The sequence below is a fragment of the Balaenoptera ricei genome, chromosome 2 (genome assembly GCF_028023285.1).
Source record: "Balaenoptera ricei isolate mBalRic1 chromosome 2, mBalRic1.hap2, whole genome shotgun sequence".
NCBI lineage: Eukaryota > Metazoa > Chordata > Mammalia > Artiodactyla > Balaenopteridae > Balaenoptera > Balaenoptera ricei.
In genome coordinates this window covers 97,009,527-97,029,852 of record NC_082640.1, presented here as the reverse complement: position 1 = coordinate 97,029,852, position 20,326 = coordinate 97,009,527, and the positions used below count along the sequence as shown (strand labels likewise).

General features: G+C 38.4%; 1 protein-coding gene and 1 long non-coding RNA gene across 9 annotated transcripts in view; one reads left to right on the top strand and one right to left on the bottom strand.

Annotated features, from left to right (window-relative positions):
• The window catches only part of LOC132359410 (uncharacterized), an 86,284-nt gene that overhangs the window by 18,810 nt on the left and 47,148 nt on the right, over positions 1-20,326 (bottom strand). Inside the window, exon 4 of one of the 2 annotated variants that reach the window (XR_009500840.1) lies at positions 15,590-16,069. The exons of the other annotated variant lie outside the window; for it this stretch is intronic. This is a non-coding gene — a long non-coding RNA (uncharacterized LOC132359410). Of the gene's footprint in view, positions 1-15,589; positions 16,070-20,326 lie in introns of those variants that run through there. 2 annotated transcript variants of the gene reach the window in all.
• SLC12A1 (solute carrier family 12 member 1) overlaps positions 1-20,326 on the top strand; it is a 93,063-nt gene that overhangs the window by 53,259 nt on the left and 19,478 nt on the right. For all 7 annotated transcript variants that reach the window (XM_059913341.1, XM_059913346.1, XM_059913345.1 and 4 more), the window contains 3 exons: positions 6,482-6,622; positions 10,079-10,185; positions 14,846-14,928. In XM_059913341.1, the coding sequence (XP_059769324.1) occupies positions 6,482-6,622; positions 10,079-10,185; positions 14,846-14,928 (331 nt within the window). The remainder of the gene's footprint in view (positions 1-6,481; positions 6,623-10,078; positions 10,186-14,845; positions 14,929-20,326) is intronic.

The window sequence follows — 20,326 nt, the reverse complement described above, 5'->3', positions numbered from 1 at the left end:
AAAACACAGGAGCCAGTTTTGATGGAATAAGCAGTTTGGGGGGCTTTTCTTCTCTAGCAATTTAGAGAAAACTTAGTTTAGCAGGCAATAAAATATCTTTAGGACAGGAGAAATGAACTTGGAGTATAAACAGTCATATATTAGCAAGGGAGAAAAGGTCTTTTTATAGAGATGAGATATTACTTTAAATTAACCCTTTGCTGCCTTAACTATAATAAAACAGTATGATTCTGGAATATCATTTCATGTGAAATAGGTACTTAGGTCTGTATCTCTAATGGCCCTGGTTGTTTGACATGTATATTGGACCACTTTATACATCACTATGCTGGTCCCTCTGAGTAAGGCCCAAGAGCCTTGCTCCCAGGTGCTGAGGTTCTCTTGGGGACAGAAAATAGTTACTGTATCAGTTAGTGACTTTCCAGTTAGCTACCCTCTGTGAGCTCCTGGGGCTGCAGATGCTGTCAGCATTTTTCAACTCCATGCTCTGTTGTCAATCATCTTTGCAAAGAAACAGATGGAAGGGGATGTAGCGGAAGTCGACCTACCATTAAATTTTTTTTCCCAAAAGCATGTGGTTGGTGCTTAGGCCAACCTTGTGGCAAAGGTTAAATGGTAACAATGATGTTGAGAGATAACAATTTAATTTTTAACTCTAGGAAGTTCATGCTCATGGACTTTTGAGACACACAGTCAAGTTCTGAATCACTGTTTTGCCACTTATTAGCTGTGAGTCCCTTGGGCCCATAATTTAGTCTCCCTATGCCTCAGTTTTCTCAGGTATAAAATGGGCACAATAATGATGATGATGATGATGATATGATGATGATAGCACCTATGTTTGTTACAGGGTTGTGAGAAATCTGTAAGATAAGCTTTCTAGTCGTCAGCTCAGTGTCTGTCAAATAGTAAATGCTCAATTAATTTTAGTTGTTACTGTTGATATTGTCATTATTATGGTATATTTTCGATATACCATGGTTGCCATTTTCATTCTGAAAATATGTCCCCTTCAACAGAAACCTAAAACACCCTCTCTTAGAGAAACCAGGTCCAAACTTTGGATCTTGGACTCTTAGGTATCCAATGGCTTGATCAGGATAGAATAGTGAGATACGCACTCCCACGCAACTAATCACCGGACAGCAGGCTCTGTGCTCCATCCCTCTGGTGACCTCCAGTTACTTGACGTGCTGACATGAAGTGCCATACACTACAAGGAAGGAGCAAGACACAGAGCTCACTGGCATTTCGATGCTGGTGGGTAGACAGAAAACACATGCCCCCAGCTGCCATTTCCTGCAAAGAGGCATTTTTAAAGGACTAGACATTGTAGCCCTACAAGCTGCTGAAGTTGAAATTAAGAATTATTCTTTTGCTGGGCCCCAAGCCCACACTGTGGCCTTCCAACTATTCAACTAACTCTTACACTCACCCATCAGAGCCTCTTCCTACCTCTTGCCTTATTCTACTAAGCCTAAAGATTTCAGATGAGGGACCCCTCATCAGGACAAATTAGGGGATACTTTTTAAGGAATGCAGCTTGGTAACTTAAAATAATGTCTATTCTTCTCCTGTAAATTACCTTATAATAAGTCAGTGATATACTTATATCCCGGGAGCCTTTATATTCAACATGTAAGTAATTTTCTTTTTCTTGTGTGCCTCACTCCTCTCACCATATGAAGACTAGGAGTAGGATTCCACCTTCTAGCATCGCCTCGTATTTCTGAGCATAGCCAAGTTCAGTGGGCTCAGCAACAGGCAAATATTAAGTCAAGGGTTGTGATCTCCACCAATTCTACCCTATGTACCGTGGCTTAAAAAACACTGCCTTTCTTTGTCAGTTAGTTTCCTCACTTATTCATAGTAGCTGGAGAGATAGTAAAACCAATCATTGCAGATTACTTAGTTTGGACTTATGTACCCTTAATTCTCTGGGTACACTACATTCAGTTCTAAAAGTATTACACTGTCAGTTCATCAAGAGAAAAGGCATCGTGCTTCAGCAGTCACTCACTCATCTACTTCTCAGTTTTGCATTTAAAGGAAGGTTGGTTTTTTTTTTTTTTTTTATTAAAACAAATATACTTTAAACACGGAAATGTGGCCCAATTGATCTTGGATTTAAAATGCCAATTAGATAAAGTCATTATTGCCAGAAAATGCAACACTTACTTCTTTTCTAAATTTTGTCTTAAAACTGCAAAAGGCTTTCAAGTTTACAGTGGCATCTTTTATTAAGTACATTGTGTTGTGTTGGCTGAAAAATAAAGATTTTTTTTTTTTTTTAGATTGCTTCTATTTTTTATTTTGAAGCGTTAAGAAAAATATTAGGTTGAATCATGTGAAATTTACATTTTTGGATGTCAAAAGCTGTTGAGGGGCTTCCCTGGTGGCGCAGTGGTTGAGAATCTGCCCGCCTACGCAGGGGACATGGGTTCGAGCCCTGGTCTGGGAAGATCCCACATGCCGCGGAGCAACTAGGCCCGTGAGCCACAAGTACTGAGCCTGCGCGTCTGGAGCCTGTGCTCCGCAACAAGAGAGGCCACGATAGTGAGAGGCCCGCGCACCGCGATGAAGAGTGGCCCCCGCTGGCCGCAACTAGAAAAAGCCCTCGCACAGAAACGAAGACCCAACGCAGCCAAAAATAAATAAATAAATAAGTAAATTTATTTTAAAAAAAAAAATTAAAAAAAAAAAAAAAGCTGTTGAATATTGGCAATTTCACATGACGAAACTATAGTCAATAAAACAACACCCATATTCTACTTCTCCTAATTAACAACAGTTAGCATTTTTCTTAGATGCTTCCACTCACTTTTTAAATGAAATAAACCACTGCACATCAAGCTAAAGACCCTTTATAGCTGCTCAGCCTCAGGGATCTCTCTGTCTCCAAAGGCAATGTTATCTGAGTTTGATTGATTTTCTTCTAGTCATTTCACCTATGTGTACCAAGATGTAGATCTATTTTGATTAATGTTTTCCTACTCATTAATATTCTTTAAACCTTGATTGTCCTGTTCTCCCCTCTCACTGTAAAGAAGAAAAGGAATAACTTTTGACCAGCTTCCTCATATAGATCCCCTTTTAACAAGATATCACCCTGTTACCCTTTCTCTCTCTCTCTCTCTCTCTTTTTTTTGGAAAATTTACAAAATATCTTAATAAAACCTAAAATTCTCTTTGAATTCAAAGAATCTCTTAAGAAAATTAGAAAATTCAGGTAAGACAACCAACTTTTAACTATACGGCTCATGGAGGGCAGTTCAAGCATAGATAACCCAGGGAAAATTAAAATTTCCATTTTTTTTTTCTATTGTCATCCTTCTTTTAATCTCAACTTTCACCTCCGTCTAGAAGAAAATGCTTTTTTTAGATGAATTTATTCTTTTATAGTCATTAAGTCTCTGTCATGATGTTAATAAAATAATGACATGACAAAATACGGGAAGAATGAAGTGACCTATGACTGGGCACTAGGATGCATGGTGAAATGAAATATGCACCAAATCAGAAAAGGAAAAATTTTCTTTCCCACAGTTCCAACCAGAGAGGCAAGGAAAGCAAAGCAAAGACAGAGCAATAAGACTCTTAATGTTTTAAAATGTAAGAGTTGGAAAGAACACTGCATTTGGCCCAAATTCCTCTATTTGATCCCAATAATATTGGAAATCCTTTGCAAATTCTTTTTCATAATATTCATTTATTTGAAGTAATGTCACATCAGTTTCTTCTCCAGACTAAATAATTAGAATTCCTTTACCCCTTTCTCAATCAATGTCAAAGTTATAATATATACAAAAATTTTAGAGCTTCTTTGTTCAAATCCTGAATTAACTTATATACTCGTATTTTGGATCCTAACTGAGCTAACCTCTATAATATTTTAATTGGGTGGTTAAATTCATTTTTGTGACTATGACGTATTTGAATGTTGAATAATTATATTCCAGTGTGTCTTCCCTTTCTGTTACTTTGCTTTTTCCATACTACATTTGTATTGTAGCCTTGCCTCACATTAATACGTGTGCTACAAGGATATTATAATTGCTTTTAGCCAAGAGAGATTCTACGTGAAATATTTTTATGACTTCTCAATACGGCAAGTTTAGGCACTAAAGTAAATCTCTCTGTCACAATTAATGTTTAATTTGGATTTCTGTAATACTAAAAGATATATATTAGACTATATTTATTTAAATAAATGCCAGTTTCCCCAGGGGTTCAAAGTCATTGTGGTACAACTCAATATACTCATAGTCTGATACCTTTCCTAGCTGTTGGTTATTCTTCTATGTCATGGCTGTTGTTACCATTCAGCTTCATTGAATAAAATATTTCTTCTTTCTTTTGCAATTGATGGTGTCTAGGATGACCAAGAAGGACTAGTGGTTGAAATGCATTGACAGTTAGAACCCTGAGCAAAATTTGATCTATAATGACATATGTTTCCTCAGGCTAGGTCTTCTGGTTTAATAACTATCCTTCCTATGCCTTTACCTTCTCCATCTTCATTGGAGGTTCTTATTTTTTAACTGTAATGTAACTTATCCAAACTGTTTTGATATGTTGGTAAGTTCTAGAAAACATTCTGGTAAAAATAAGTGCAAAAAAGAATCTGACCCCATTTAAATAGAATGTTAAAATGGAAGTGACCCCAGAGAATACTAGTGTTGTATAATAGACATATAATATGTGCCACAAATGTAATTTAAAATTTTCTAGTAGCCAATTAAAAAAAGTAAAAAGAAACAGGTAAATGCAATGCATCCAGATTATTATCATTTCAATATACAATCAGTATTAAAGTATTAATGAGATATTTTACATTCTTTTTTTCATACTAAGGCTTCAAAGTCCAGTGTATGTTTTACATTTCCAGTACCTCTGTGTATGGACTAGTCACATTTCAAATGCTCAATATCAACATGTGCATAAGGGCTAATCATACTGGACAGTGATGGCCTAGACAATTTCCTTATTCTTATAAATGCAGAGCCCACATTGAGAGAAAACAAATGGCATACCCAGAGTATCAGCTAGACAGTGCCAAGAGCCAGATCTAAACCCTACACTCTAGCTCCCAGTTGAGCACTCTTTCAGCTCTGTTGTAGAACAGACACAGTGGTGGAATAAGGTCTGGGACTTCAACAAGATTGTGAGGACTCTTTTATTATAATAAGAATCAACTTTGGATGAGCACTTACTATATTCCAGACATCATACTAGGTAGTTTATCATGACTGCTTGAGATGACTTTTCAGGACAGCTATTTGATCCGTTTCCAGAATAACTTATCAAAGCTCAGACATCATTAACTACCTCCAAAGTGGCCAAATTTAGAACCCAAGTTCTGTCTGACCACAAAACCTGATATCTTTTTCATACACACCACGCCCTTTCTCTCCAATCCAAGACCCTCTAAGACTACAACTCCAGGCATGATCTGAGGACGAGCAGCATCTGTGTCATCTGGGAGTCTGTTAGAAATGCAGAATCTTAAGCCCCATTCCAGTCCTGCTCACTGCTTTTTACCAAGATCTGAGGTGGTTAGTAAGAAATCTAAGACAATTCAATAAAATACCAAATCTCTCTATGAATTGAAAGAATTTCCCAGGAAAATAGTAGATTTCTACCTTTGTCAGGCACATGGTAGATAATCAGAAATACCTTTGGGATTGATTTGAAACATGCAAAGACTAGCGCTAGCTTGGACATTTAAGGAAGAAGAAACAGGAACAGAAATCTTAATTAAAATGAGCTTCCAGAACTCAAATCTTGAAATTATAAAATGCTTCATCTACCGCTGCAACACCTGCCTCCTTCTCTCTTAATCTGTTCTTCCTATGTCATAGGTATGTGAATTTCTAATCCCACCAACTTCATTGAGTAGTGGGAAATGTTAATTCAAATAGGAGTATGTCAACATTACACAGGGAAAAGTGGTACAAAGGTGTCTTCACCATACACAAAAAGCAATGAATGGGCCTAATCGAATTGTCAAGATGTGGTAGTTCCTGCCAGGATTTGCAACTCACCATATTTTGGCTCCCAGGAGTGCTGTCACATTTCTTGAAACTGGGCTCTAGCTGAGATTTCCTTGGTGTTCCTAAATGTGGCTCTCGCTATAGAGTCGAAGGTTGATTGTGAATTTATCCTCAACTTCTTCAATCACATTTTCAGTATTTTTCTCATGTGCCATGATGCCCTCAGCTCTTTCTTTCGACATGAGGCAGTTAATTAAGTAGGTGCTAATACATCTAGACATTCTGCATGGAAATTGAAAAATGTGAGCAACCCAGCTCCTCTCCAGAAGGTTGAATTTCTGTGAATCCTGTTTAGTGAGGTGTTTTCCCCTCTTTCCCATTTCTTAACTCAATGCGGGCATTGCTGGCTATTTTTGTCCTTTAGAAAACAACAGCAGTGTGATGTATAATAGCAGGGCTTCTAACCAATATCTGATTGTGTCGTACAGGGACCGCGCAAGCTGTGTGTTAAAGAGATGAACAGTGGCATGGCAAAAAAGCAGGCCTGGCTTATAAAAAACAAAATCAAGGCTTTTTATGCAGCAGTGGCGGCAGATTGTTTCAGGGATGGTGTCCGAAGTCTCCTTCAGGTAAGGCTGGCATTGAGGGAATGAGTACAGAGGCAAAAGACACTTAGCACTCCATTTTAATGAAGCTCCCAAATGGAATGGCTCCAGTTAGGCAGACTAGCATCAGAGATCAATGCAGATGGTTAAGGAATTCATTTTGAATTCCTGGGGATAGGCAAAGCTAAAACAGAAGCAGAGAGGTTCTATTACAATGAACTATGAGTGATTCACTGGAAATGGAAAATGAGGTTGCCTTTGGCCAACAGCATATATTCTGTCCCCCATACTTATTGAAATGCAAATTTGTTCTGATCGTTGACGACATTCAAGATCCTATTAAAACTTCAAACTATTTTTACATCTCATACTGAATATAGCAATGCTCAAGTCAGGCATTCTTTTCCTTTCTTCTTTTGCAAATGGTGTGAGGGCAGCTGCAAGACTGGACTAAATAAATTCCTGGTGATCCTGGGCATAAAATCTCCCTCTCCTCCTAAATTATTTCCAGAATGTTAAATAAAATGTAATAATATCTGTGGTTCAACACTAAAACCCACAGTCCTTCCATCTTTTTTCCCTTATTCTTTCCTTTTTCCTCACCTTCTATAATAAATATATAGAGTCTTTCCCTAGTTCTGATTTTCATAATTTAGAGTGCCAGGGAATCCTAAAACAATCCAAGAGAAACTCAGAAATTATAGGGCTTGGCTTTCTAATAATTTGGGCTTTAATATGGTTGGAAAAACCTGATTCTACATATACTAAATGATGTATTTAGCTTTCAGAATTGCCACCTACAGGAGTGTCAAAATTCAGGATTGCTTCCAGGTAACTCTGATGGCTTATACAGGCAAGAAAGAAAACATGTTGATTAAATTGTAATATTTTGGAGAGTAAGACTATTTGATGCATTTCTGTCTGCAGAGAAACCATTTCTGAAAGATCTAGTACCCCCATGAGTCTCTTTTCATCTGTTTTTAATTTGATAAACCACAGAAATAGGTGTCATTGCAAGATGCTGATTTTTCTTTCAGTAGTGAGTTACTTTTCAGTAGCTCTTTGGTTAAATACGTTGGGAAGGTTACACATTTAATGTAAAATTATCATGGAAGATTAGTAAAATAATAAACTTCAACTAGGAATGAGAGGACAGACACAAAATAAGAAGAGGGAGTGAAAGGACATTGGTATGGGAAACAATTCATATGCTAATCCAGAAGAAATTGTAAAAAATTTCGACAGTGCATAAAGCTTGTTCACCTGAATTTCTTCAAAGAAAAATAGTGGAGTACAGAGGGGTCATGACAAAAAGGGCAGGACAGAGTGGCACTAAAGGGAAGCACTGACAACTACAGCATTTTTTTTTTTTTAACATCTTTATTGGAGTATAATTGCTTTACAATGGTGTGTTAGTTTCTGCTTTATAACAAAGTGAATCAGTTATACATATACATATGTTCCCATATCTCTTCCCTCTTGCATCTCCCTCCCTCCCACCCTCCCTATCCCACCCCTCTAGGTGGTCACAAAGCACCGAGCTGATCTCCCTGTGCTATGCGGCTGCTTCCCACTAGCTATCTATTTTACATTTGGTAGTGTATATATGTCCATGACATTCTCTCACCCTGTCACATCTCACCCCTCCCCCTCCCCATATCCTCAAGTCCATTCTCTAGTAGGTCTGTGTCTTTATTCCCGTCTTGCCACTAGGTTCTTCAAGACCTTTTTTTTTTTTTTCCTTAGATTCCATATATATGTGTTAGCATACTGTTTTTCTCTTTCTGACTTACTTCACTCTGTATGACAGACTCTAACTCCATCCACCTCATTACAAATACCTCCATTTCATTTCTTTTTATGGCTGAGTAATATTCCATTGTATATATGTGCCACATCTTCTTTATCCATTCATCTGATGATGGACACTTAGGTTGCTTCCATGTCCTGGCTATTGTAAACAGAGCTGCAATGAACATTTTGGTACATGACTCTTTTTGAATTATGGTTTTCTCAGGGTATATGCCCAGTAGTGGGATTGCTGGGTCATATGGTAGTTCTACAGATGGCCAACAGACACATGAAAGAATGCTCAACATCATTAATCATTAGAGAAAATCAAAACTACAATGAGGTATCATCTCACACCGGTCAGAATGGCCATCATCAAAAAATCTAGAAACAATAAATGCTGGAGAGGGTGTGGAGAAAAGGGAACACTCTTGCACTGTTGGTGGGAATGTAAATTGATACAGCCACTATGGAGAACAGTATGGAGGTTCCTTAAAAAACTAAAAAATCGAACTACAGCATTTTGAATAAAGAAATTATGGTATCAATGACCACATCCCCAAATTGTAGTCATGGAGAAGACTACATCCATACTGCCGTGCATCTGCCAGGGGCCAGATGACAGCTCTAAGGAGCTGTTCTGCTACCTGTACATTTCTAAGGGCAATACACCAAATGTGGTGGAGGCAAAGTTTATTCCAGGAACCCTCCATCAATGCCTATCTCTTTCCACTTGCTACTGTCCCCTCTAAAATACCCCCTCTGATCATTTGTTTCACTCTTCCCATAACCCAGAATATCCTTCCTTTACTTCCACTGCTCTCCTTACCTTTACTTGGCAACATCTAACCAACCTGCAAGATCCAAAACAAATGCCACCTCTCCCATGAAACCATTCATGAATCCTTAGCTGGAATTCAAATTTTCTTCCTTTATGCTTCCATATGATTTCCTACTGCATTTGTACTTGAATTATAATTATTATATATCTCATCACCTCAACCTTATTCTAAGTTCCTTCAGGCCAAAGAATATGCCTCACTACTCTCTCACAGCACCTAACACAGCACTTTGCAATTAATAGGTGCTCAGTAATATTGCCGGATTAAATTTAATTAACTGGAAGCCGTATTCTGTCATCTAATGGGGGTAGTGAAACTTCTGATATGGAAGATGGCTATTCATGATGCTGTCATGTAAGAGATTTAGGTTCTGGAAACATAGTTCAGTTATTCTTCAATAAATAATGTAAGTAGAAGTTTCAGCGATCCTTCTATATAAGAACTTTCCAAACATGGATTTTATTGCTAATGACATTATGGATACAGCAGGTGGAAATGAGCTTTGAACCACTAAGTTACAACACGCATGCCAACAGATAAGCCGACCCTCACTTGATTTTAAATTACTGAACCATTTTAATGAGTGTATCAGAAGAAATGCAAATGACTGCTAATTTAGAAAAGCTTCATTTCTGTCATCTAAAATCCATTTATGGCTGAGATGATTTAGAACTAATCTTTCTATTTTATGCTTGAGTACAGGCATGAAGGACATGCACTAAAATGTAATCTAATCTTCAGAATCTTCAAACATTACTTCAGTGCTCTTTTGGACATTATGTTTCATTTGCAGTGGTAGTTTCCTGGCCTGGTAAGGATTGCCCATGTGTTTATCTCCTCTGTTTAGGCCTCAGGCTTAGGAAGAATGAAACCAAACACTCTGGTGATCGGATATAAAAAAAACTGGAGGAAGGCTCCCCTGACAGAGATTGAAAACTACGTGGGAATCATACAGTAAGTGATGGCTTTCAAGACGTGCTCTTGTTTATAAAGCACTAACCAGGGCAGTACATAACTGACACTGTTGTACAGAATAAATTGCCTGAGAAGAAGACATTCCCCTGGTACTCTGAATTCTTCACCAAAGTGAGAAAACATTGCCAGTATAATAGAACTTGAGGGAATCATAGCATCAGAGGAGGCAGGGTTGGGGAAATTTGGTGTCAAAGAAAAAGCTAAATATTAAGAGCTACAATCTTAAAACCTATTTATAAGAGCAAAAGCAAAGGACAGCTAGGTAAGGAAGGAATTGTTCTTTCAAAACACTTGGATCTTCGGTTGACTGGTGTGCTCAATTCAGTCGTTGTCTTATCCCGAGCCTTGGATAATGAGTTCACTACCCCAGAGCCTCAGCTCTCCCTTTGCTGATGTAGCAGTGTTGGTTTATAGACAAAAAGTGAGTTTTAAAAGGTATGTGACATCTAATATCTAAAAATTGAAGAAGTCTTGGGAAATGGATAATAATGATAATCCTCAAAAGACTAGCCGGTGCCAGGCTAATGTCCTTAACGTGAATTATCCCACTTAATTCTCACAAGAAGCGTTTGAAGTAAGTACTTCAAATGGGAAGTACTGTTCCCATTTTTAAAGTAGAGACACAGACATTAAAAATTAAGTAAAATGGGGCTTCCCTGGTGGCGCAGTGGTTGAGAATCTGCCTGCCAATGCAGGGGACACGGGTTCGAGCCCTGGTCTGGGAAGATCCCACATGCCGCGGAGCAACTAGGCCCGTGAGCGAGCCACAACTACTGAGCCTGCGCGTCTGGAGCCTGTGCTCTGCAACAAGAGAGGCCGCGATAGTGAGAGGCCCGCGCACTGCGACGAAGAGTGGCCCCCGCTCGCCGCAACTAGAGAAAGCCCTCGCACAGAAATGAAGACCCAACACAGCCAATAAATAAATAAATAAATTAATTAATTAATTAACTAATTTTAAAAAATTAAGTAAAATGCAGAAAATGACAGAGTCTTATAAGTGACAAAGCTGGAATTCTGACCCAGGACCAACTGAATTCGAAGTTTAATGATCCCAATGCTATGCGACCTCCAAAAGTATATATATACACAAAGTATTACCTGGCTTGGTTCCTTCTTTTGAGTAAGAGAAAACAATTCTACACGTACAGAGAAGCTCAGGGTGTCCTCAGTGACATTCTAGAAAATTGAGCCTTTCTTCCAGGCTTGAACATACTTAACCAGCTTTGTCTCAAGGGGGGCAATGTTAGCTACCCCTAACAGCCGTCTTTTGTGTCAACAGCTCTGAAAATGGAAGATTTCCTCTGTCTGGGTTCTGACTTCACTCTGATTTCATACCACAGGGTGGAGAACGTGCTGAGAGGTCTGGCTGCCCTTAAACGTGCATAATACACAGGAAAGAAATACTCATCCCTGCAAAGCAAGCATATACGCAGTGCTCCTTATACCAGGATCTGTCCTCTGGCCCCTGCTAGAATGAGCATCACATTTACCATTATTTGGGGGAGATTTAGGGAACATAACAAAAGTATTCTAATATTAGTTCTGTTAAAAAGAAGCATGGGGCTTCCCTGATGGCGCAGTGGTTGAGAGTCTGCCTGCCAATACAGGGGACACGGGTTTGACCCCTGGTCTGGGAAGATCCCACATGCCGCGGAGCAACTGGGCCCGTGAGCCACAACTACTGAGCCTGCGCGTCTGGAGCCTGTGCTCCGCAACAAGAAAGGCCGCGATAGTGAGAGGCCCGCGCACCGCGATGAAGAGTGGCCCCCGCTTGCCGCAACTAGAGAAAGCCCTCGCACAGAAACGAAGACCCAACACAGCCAAAAATAAATAAATAAACAAGTAAATAAAGGAGTTCCTTAAAAAAAAAAAAAAAGAAGCATAAGAAAATAATTTTCATCTTCTGAAATTATATGCATTACTGACCAAACATTCACTTAACAGTCCTCTTAACCTGGGGAACCCATGTATTAAATGTATCCTCCTGAATTGTGTTCCCTAAACATATAAAGGCTGGATGCCACGTGCTGCTATCTGGCTCCTGCTGGTGGTCTAAGTTCAGTAGGTTAAGGCTAAACCAGGTGATCAGGGACAGAATTTTGCCAGGGTTAGCAAACAGCATTTTGATATATTTTAAATCACACTCAGTTGCTGACTAGACATTCTTAGAAATGGATTAGATCCACACTCTGTCATCCAGATTCTTCAGTAAAATGTTGTCCTCACCTTTGGGAACAAAAAAGGGTGGAGCAAATAGGAAGAAATATGTGAATCTTCAGTCAAAGAGTCCATCAGTTGATACAAAATTATCTGAGTTCGTCTTCCAAACTCCCTACCATCCAAAACATTGTAAAAATTCAAAGGACCAAAATAATCAAACCCAGTAATATCAAGCTGAGGAGACTTCTGGCTTTTATACCAAATTAATGATTGGTCTTCTTGGTAATAAAGTTCAGTGTTAAGGTGGCTCAGATTTGTAATAGTATAAAACTTAGCTGGTTTGGTGAAGTTAAATGACTTTATTACAACAGCACTGGGGTCAATACAGAAGGAAGACAATCAGACATCCATGTTGTATTTCCCTTTCTAACTTTTTCGTTCTGTTCTGTTTTATGATGTAAAGCACAGTATTATTATTAACATAAAGGGGTATCACTACAATAGTACGATATTTTACCATTTTTCTTTGACTAAAAGATTTTAAATTTCTGTAATATTCTTAAGTATGGTTTAATTTTAATTAAAATAATTGTATTAGTTTCCATGGGCTGCCATAAAAAATTACCTCAAACTTAATGACTTAAAACAACACAAATGTGTTAGCTTACAAATACATAGGTTAAAAGTCTGAGACTCAGAAAGAGAAAGACAAATACCATATGATATCACTTATATGTGGAATCTAAAATATGATACAAATGAACGTATTTACAAAACAGACAGACTCATGGACTTAGAAAACAAACTTAGGTTTACCAAAGGGGAAAGGGGGTGAGGGAGGGATAAATTAGGAGTTTGGTACTAGTAGATACAAACTACTATTTATAAAATAGATAAACAACAAGGTCCTCCTGGATAGCACAGGGAACTATATTCAATATCCTCTAATAAACCATAATGGAAAAGAATATGAAAAAGAATATATATATAACTGAATCACTTTACTGTACACCAGAAACAAATAAAACATTGTAAATCAACTATACTTCAATTTTATAAAAAAGCTCAGACATTAACTTCCTGAGCTGGAATCAAGGTATGGGCTGAGCTGTTTTCCCTTCTGGAGGCTCTAGGAGAGAATTCCTGGGCTTGCCTTTTCTAGGTTCTAGAGGCTGCCCACTGCTCATGGCCCCTGCCTCCATCCGCAATGCTCTTGATGGGTCAAGTCCTTCTCACACCACATTATTCTGACCTCCTCTTCTGCCTCCCAATTTCACTTTTAAGGACCCTTGTGATTACACTGGGCCCACCCACATTATCCAGGATAGATAGTCTCCCCATCTCATGGTCCTTAACCTAATCACATCTGCAAAGTCCTTTCTGCCATGTAAAGTAACATATTCATAGGTTCCAGGGATTAGAATGTGGATGCCTTTGGGGATCCACAATTATTCTGCCTAACGCAGAATCCAGATATTTTTTGTGGAACACACTGTCTACTTTTTATAATCAAGGACACCTCAAACAAGATTTATCAGAAATTTACCTTGTGGCACTTTTGCTAGAATGGATCTATTTTTTTAAGTGAAGTTCACTTACGGTTCAAATTTTGAATGGATATTCATATTATACTGAACTTATTTATACCACTATTTGAAAATTCAGGTTTACTTTGGCTAGAGACTTGTTTGCATATCGTGAGACAATCACAAACTGCATTATTTCTGGGAAAGGACAACCGAACGGAAAGGTTCCTTGGGATTCGTTCAATCCATAAATGATTGAACAAAGGAACTCCCAAGGAGAATATTTCAAATGAACTCAAAGTACTAATCAGTTTGCCAAATATTTAAGGGCAAAGAAAAAATGTTCTGCGAGAACACAGTTAAAAGAGCAAGGCTTTCTTTCCCTTCTAGATAATCTAATTCCATCGGGTTGGGTTTAGAGAAGGCACAACTGCCAATTTCAACAGGATAGAGTTGCCATGAAAAAGTGTTGCTTCAAATGGTCTCTCCAAAGTCAATGATAAAAGTTCCCTAGAGGAACTGGAGACGTTTTTAACTGGGAACTTGATGTCCAAAATGTTGTAGGATTCCTCCTCAATGGGTAAGAGGTTTGACTGATAATTTCAAAGGCTCTTTGCAGCCTTGAAACTTCTGTTCTAAATATTTCAGCAATTGTTTTGTTTACATTAGAAAAGAATCAAGTATTTTAAATAATCAAAATTCTAATCTTAATCAAAATTCTAGTTGATGGTATTGTTTGAATAAGAGTTAGTTACCTTTACTCAAAATACATTTTTAAAAGACATCAAGGGAAAACAAACAAACAGAAAAGGCTATCAGCTCCTGGCTATGTTTGAAAGTGAATTTTTGTAGTTTAATTACATTAAAATCCTAGAAGCAAGTTCAGTATTAGTCCAAATCTTGAGGATTAAAGGAGTCATTTAAATCACTAACCAATTTGCTTCCACTTTCAGTGATGCGTTTGATTTTGAGATTGGTGTTGTCATAGTCAGAATCAGCCAAGGGTTTGACATCTCCCAGGTTCTTCAGGTGCAAGGTATGTGTTTTCTTTGTTCAACCAATAGATATTCATTGAGCACCTACTCCCTGCCTGGCATTGTTCTAGGTTCTGGGGATAGCACAGTACCCAATACAGACAAAATCCCCAACAGTGCAGCTAACGTTCTTGTGCTGACACGAGGTGTGTACACTTTCCCAGTGTTTTCCTCATTGCTAATGCAAGTGGCCTTTGTCCTGCTAACCAAAAATATAGAATCATTCAGGGCAGATATCAATTATTCTTCTCGTCACAAAACCACAAAGCTAGCATCACTAAAAATAAATACCTTTGGTAAAATAAACTGCCAAATTGATTTTTGCAAGATGTTTCAGAAAACGAAGATTGTTTCCTCAGAAAACCATGTATTTTGTTTTTAAGAGTCTATGATCTGGTTTGTAGCTAACATGGAAATGAGCCTGAATGTATCATGCTGTGAATCACCAATCTAAGTCAGAGGCAGAAACGCTAATTCAGTTTAGTGATTCTGCTTTTTCCCTGTAGAGGATTCCATATACTACTTGTTTAGTCTTAGAGTTTAAACACATCCTCTCGTGTATGGAGTGAAGGACACACCTAAAGAGTCGCTAAAATATTAAGATAGAACTCTAATCCATTACTTATCTCTTTAGCTAAACTTCACAATAGAGTCCACTGACAAGATGACACTAAAACAAAAGGTACCTCTTGTGTACCAGGCATGGTGTATATGCCAGCGCTGGGTAGACTAAGACTAATAAGAGTCTGTAATCTCAAGACACTCACAGCCCCATGATGAAAATGGGTGTACTGTTAGTGTGATAATAGGGTATTATGGGAAAGAGAAAAGGGGCACTTAACTCCAAAAGGCTTCCTGGAGGAAATTACCTTTGATTTTAGATCTAGTGGATGAGTAGGAGTTAACCAGGCAATGTTGGGAGAGAGAAAAATGAGAGTTTGAGCAACAGCACTCCTGGCAAAGAGGAGAGCATTAGCAAAGATGTGAAGACACAGGAATGTGGAGGAATGGGGTATATGGGCAACCGAAAGCAGACTCGTGTAACTGAAGTGAAAAGTATGGGGCTTCCCTGGTGGCGCAGTGGTTAAGAATTCGCCTGCCAATGCAGGGGACATGGGTCCCAGCTCTGGTCCGGGAAGCTCCCTTAAAAAAAAAAAAAAAAAAAATTATGAAGTAGACAATAGTGAAATAGCGAAATATGAAGCTGCTGATATAAGATCCTGATTTTAAAAGGCTCATTTGTCATATTAAAAATTGTGGGCCATATTCTATAGACAATGAGGAACTGCTGAAGAGATTTAAGTGAGGGAATAATATGGTGAAATTTGAGTTTTAGAGCTCATACTCTTTCAGTTACATGAGGCACGGACGTGAAGAGGACTAGAGTAGAGACAGAAACACAAATCAAAAAGATTTTTGTAATAATCGAAGCCACAGAAGGTGACAGCCTGGACTAGAGCAGCCTCTCTCAGGGGATGGAGAGAAAAGGACAGAGTACTTTGGAGGCACAAAGAGCAGCATTTTAGGTTTGATAGGATGTGTGGGGTATGGGAGAGGCAGGAGTGAAAAAATATTCCTTGGCTGACAATGAACGGTGGTGCTACCAATGGAAATGGGAAACACAAGAGGAAGAGCAGGTTTAATGAAGAGATGTCTGGTTCAGTTTTAAACAAGGTCCTGTGGGAAATCCTACCAGAACTGTCCAATAGGCATTTAGACAGTCCTGGTCTTAAAGGAGAAATCTGAGCTGGAGATGTCGATTTAGATGTTTTGGGTCAAATTGTGTCCTCCAGAATGCGTATGTTGTGGTCCTAACCTCAGAATGTGACTGTATTTAGAGACAGGGCCTTTAAAGAAGTAAGGAAGGTAAAATGAGATCAGTAGGTTTGGTCCTAATCCCATATGAATGGAGTCCTTATGAAAAGAGGAGATAGGACACAGACAAGCACAGAGGAAAGATCATGTGAAGACAAAGGGAGAAGATGGCCATCTACAAACCAAGGAGAGAGGCCTCAGAATGAAACCAACCCTGCCAACACCTTGACATTGGACTTCTAGTCTCCAGAACTGCAAGAAAATAAATTTCGGTTGTGTTCTGTCCAGTCTATGGTATGTGTTATGACAGCCCCACCAAATTAAGACAAGAGGCATCATAATTAAGGTGAAAACTGAAACTGTGACACTGGAAAATATAACCCCGAAAGTATGTATAGTCAAGAGCCCCAAGGCATAGGAAAAGGGTCCCCAAGGAGGAGCAGGGAAGGAGCGGCCAGAGAAGTAAAGGAACCAGGAGTCTGTGTTGTCATGGAAGTCGGGAGCAGAGTGCTCAGAATGAGAAGAATTATCAGCATTGCCAAATGCAGCAAAAAATACCAGTAAAATTGCAAATGAAATATAATTGACATGGCACAGATGATCTTAGAACAATTTCTGTAGACCGGTGTTGGCAGAATCCAGAATGCAGTAGGTTAAGGAGAGAATACGCGATGATGAGGCAGGGAATGTGGATGTGGCCCACCATATGAGAAGTCTGGAAGTTAAGGAGAGGAATGAGGTTGAGGAGGTTTCCTACAGGGAGACCTATACACCTTAGAATGGGAGAAAGGCTTGTTTCCAGGCTCAAAAAGATGGGCTCAGGAGAGTAGGAGAGATTGAAGATGAGGGTAAAGAAAGAGATGACCATGGAGTAAGACCCTGGAGGAACAGGAAGAATCCAGGGAAGGGCATGAATGAAAGAGTTGGCCTAACACAGAAGAAAAATGCTTCATCTTCTAAAATTAGAGTGAAGAGGGGAGGATTGATGAAGAGGTCTGTGGATTTGTAAGAGTGGTAAATTGAGGAAGATCATGCACAATAGTCTCAATTCTTTCTATGTAGTTGGAGCAATTTTGCTAGCTGTCTGCTTTTTCTCTAGCGGCACTTGGTCTCCAGGGTAAAGAGGATCAGGGTTTTGCCGGATAGGTTCACAGAAAGGAAAAGCCTGCAAGAGATTTGACAGTGCAGGTGCCTAATGGGTTCAGATTCTATTTGGGCATTTCACGATTGTCTCCATCCTAACAGAAGGGAACATGAGTGAATTAGGTGAATTTTTGTGATGCAACAATTCTTTTCTTGCAAGGGAAGAGGAGAAAGAAGAAATTAGAAATCAAGCACTTGTAAACGATGGAGAACCACTATCTGATATGTATACTCTATGATTTTGTATGAAGAGCTTTAAAAAATAAAACTGAGAGTACAGTCCATCCTATGCAAAATTGCAATATAAAGGTTATCTTTGGTGCCTTCGGCCTTCCTTTTTTATGCCCCTTTTCTTTTTCATGGACCCTTTATATCTCCAGGTCAGATATACTAATTCTACATGGTGTTCATGATTCATTTATATTCCTTCCTAGTAGAACTTAATACACTGTAGCAACAGTAGCTCAAATTTTTGAGCACTTATTATGTGCCATGTGTTATGCTTCATGTTCACGTGTAACAGTTATCATCCCAACTACCCTATAAGGAAAATACAATCATTGTCCCCATTTTACAGCTAATAAAATTGAGGCTTCCCTAAGATTCACAGTGCTAGTAATTAGTAGAGCTAATATTCAAACCTATGTCTGTTTGAAGCCTCTATTCTACCTTTCTAAAAGGAGAGCTAGAGAGGAAATGACTTACATAATGAGAAGCACTGGTAAAATACGAGAGATGGGAATGGAACAAGGGTATTCCTTCAAAAACGCAGCATAGAGGCTGCCTGACTGTGGTGAGATAGACATGATGTCGAGGACAATCACAAGAACCTAATATGAAGAGACCTGTTCTGTTAACCTTCTACATTTTATTTTAATTTTTCGGCCTTTTGTGCTGTACTGTTTTTCCATCTAAAAAAATGAGAACGCAAAATACAATTTGTATTAAATTATACATTTGCATTTGTTTTGTATGTTGATCTCTTCAAGCTGAAAGATGTGATGTAGCTCCCACCCCTCGCTGCTCCATCTGCCAAAATGCACCGTCAATTTAGTTCTATAAAGCAATACAGCAAGCAAATTCTGTATGTTTCTGAAAGAATCCTGGCAGTGAACTGCATCCCCTTTTAATTTCCCAAGGGATGTATCTAATTTATATCAACTTTGATGTTTGAAATATTTTTGCTTCTTAGTCAAGAAAGGGAAAATGCAGTAGGATGCTAATAAAATAATTATAAGTACCAATTATCTAGAGTAAATGAAAAAACAGCGTTACACAAATACATGAACATGCAGAAAAACAACAGCATAATGATAGAAATTAACTTTACCCCACATTTCCATGCATTGTTTTGAAGTTACGTAATTTATGACACAACCCTCATATTAGATTTTGAATTGGAAGAAATAAGCTTGCATTTCATTGTATTATGCTATAATATAGGGCTTAATAAGAGCCTGATAAATCTTAAGTATTGCATTACAGTATGTTAATGATAATCATTATAGCTTTTCCAAAACAGATACCACAGTGTCATCACAGATTATAATTTAAAGGAAATATTAGCAATTCAGAGTGCCCATATACTGTAGTTAATAAAGCAGTGAATAGAAATCAACTTTATAGGTGATTTACCAGCTAATGACAATTATTTCTATACTGTGTCTCAGGCTTATGTGAGGAGAATAACTTTTTATGTAAATAAGATTGATGCTCATAGCATTATTACTTGTATAGTGCAGCAACTCATCCAGTACTGATGGCTGATAGTTTCTCTTAAGAAATTAGTTTATTGCCTGACAACACAAAAAAATGCAGTATTTCATATTGTTCACTTCCCACGGGTATTTAGCAAGTTTGCCAACTACAACATAGAGTCCAAATTGTACTGGTAGGAAATAACGTGATGAAACGTGATTCGCAATATACTGCGGTCAAGTGTTCCATGTAAGTACTGCACGATTTATGACCATCTCAGAGCACGAGGGTTCTGCTGTGTCTGATAGAGTGGCTTAGCAAAATAAAGACAGATGGCAGTGTAGTAAATAATTACTTGATTGGAAGGCAACTACTGCAGGATTCCTTCCTGCCTTCAATTCAACTAGACTTCACCTGGGGTACGGCACATTGATTCAAGTGAGCATTTACAGCTTTGAGTTGATTGATCAAGAAAGAATCATAATTTAATAATTAATAAAGAAAAAGCATGCTGTGAAGTTGGAGGATACGTGATTCCTCGGTGGCTTTCCCTGCTCTCTCTTCTGTTGTCAGATATTTGACTATTCGCTATCTTTCAGATTCAGACTGAACTGCAATGTGTAGACTCCTGCCTATTTCTAAAAGACATTGCTAAAAAAGAAAAAAAAAAAGACTGGAAATAGACCATTCGAGGCAATCTTGACAACTAAACTGAATTTCAAAATAGTCACTCCAGTTGGTTAT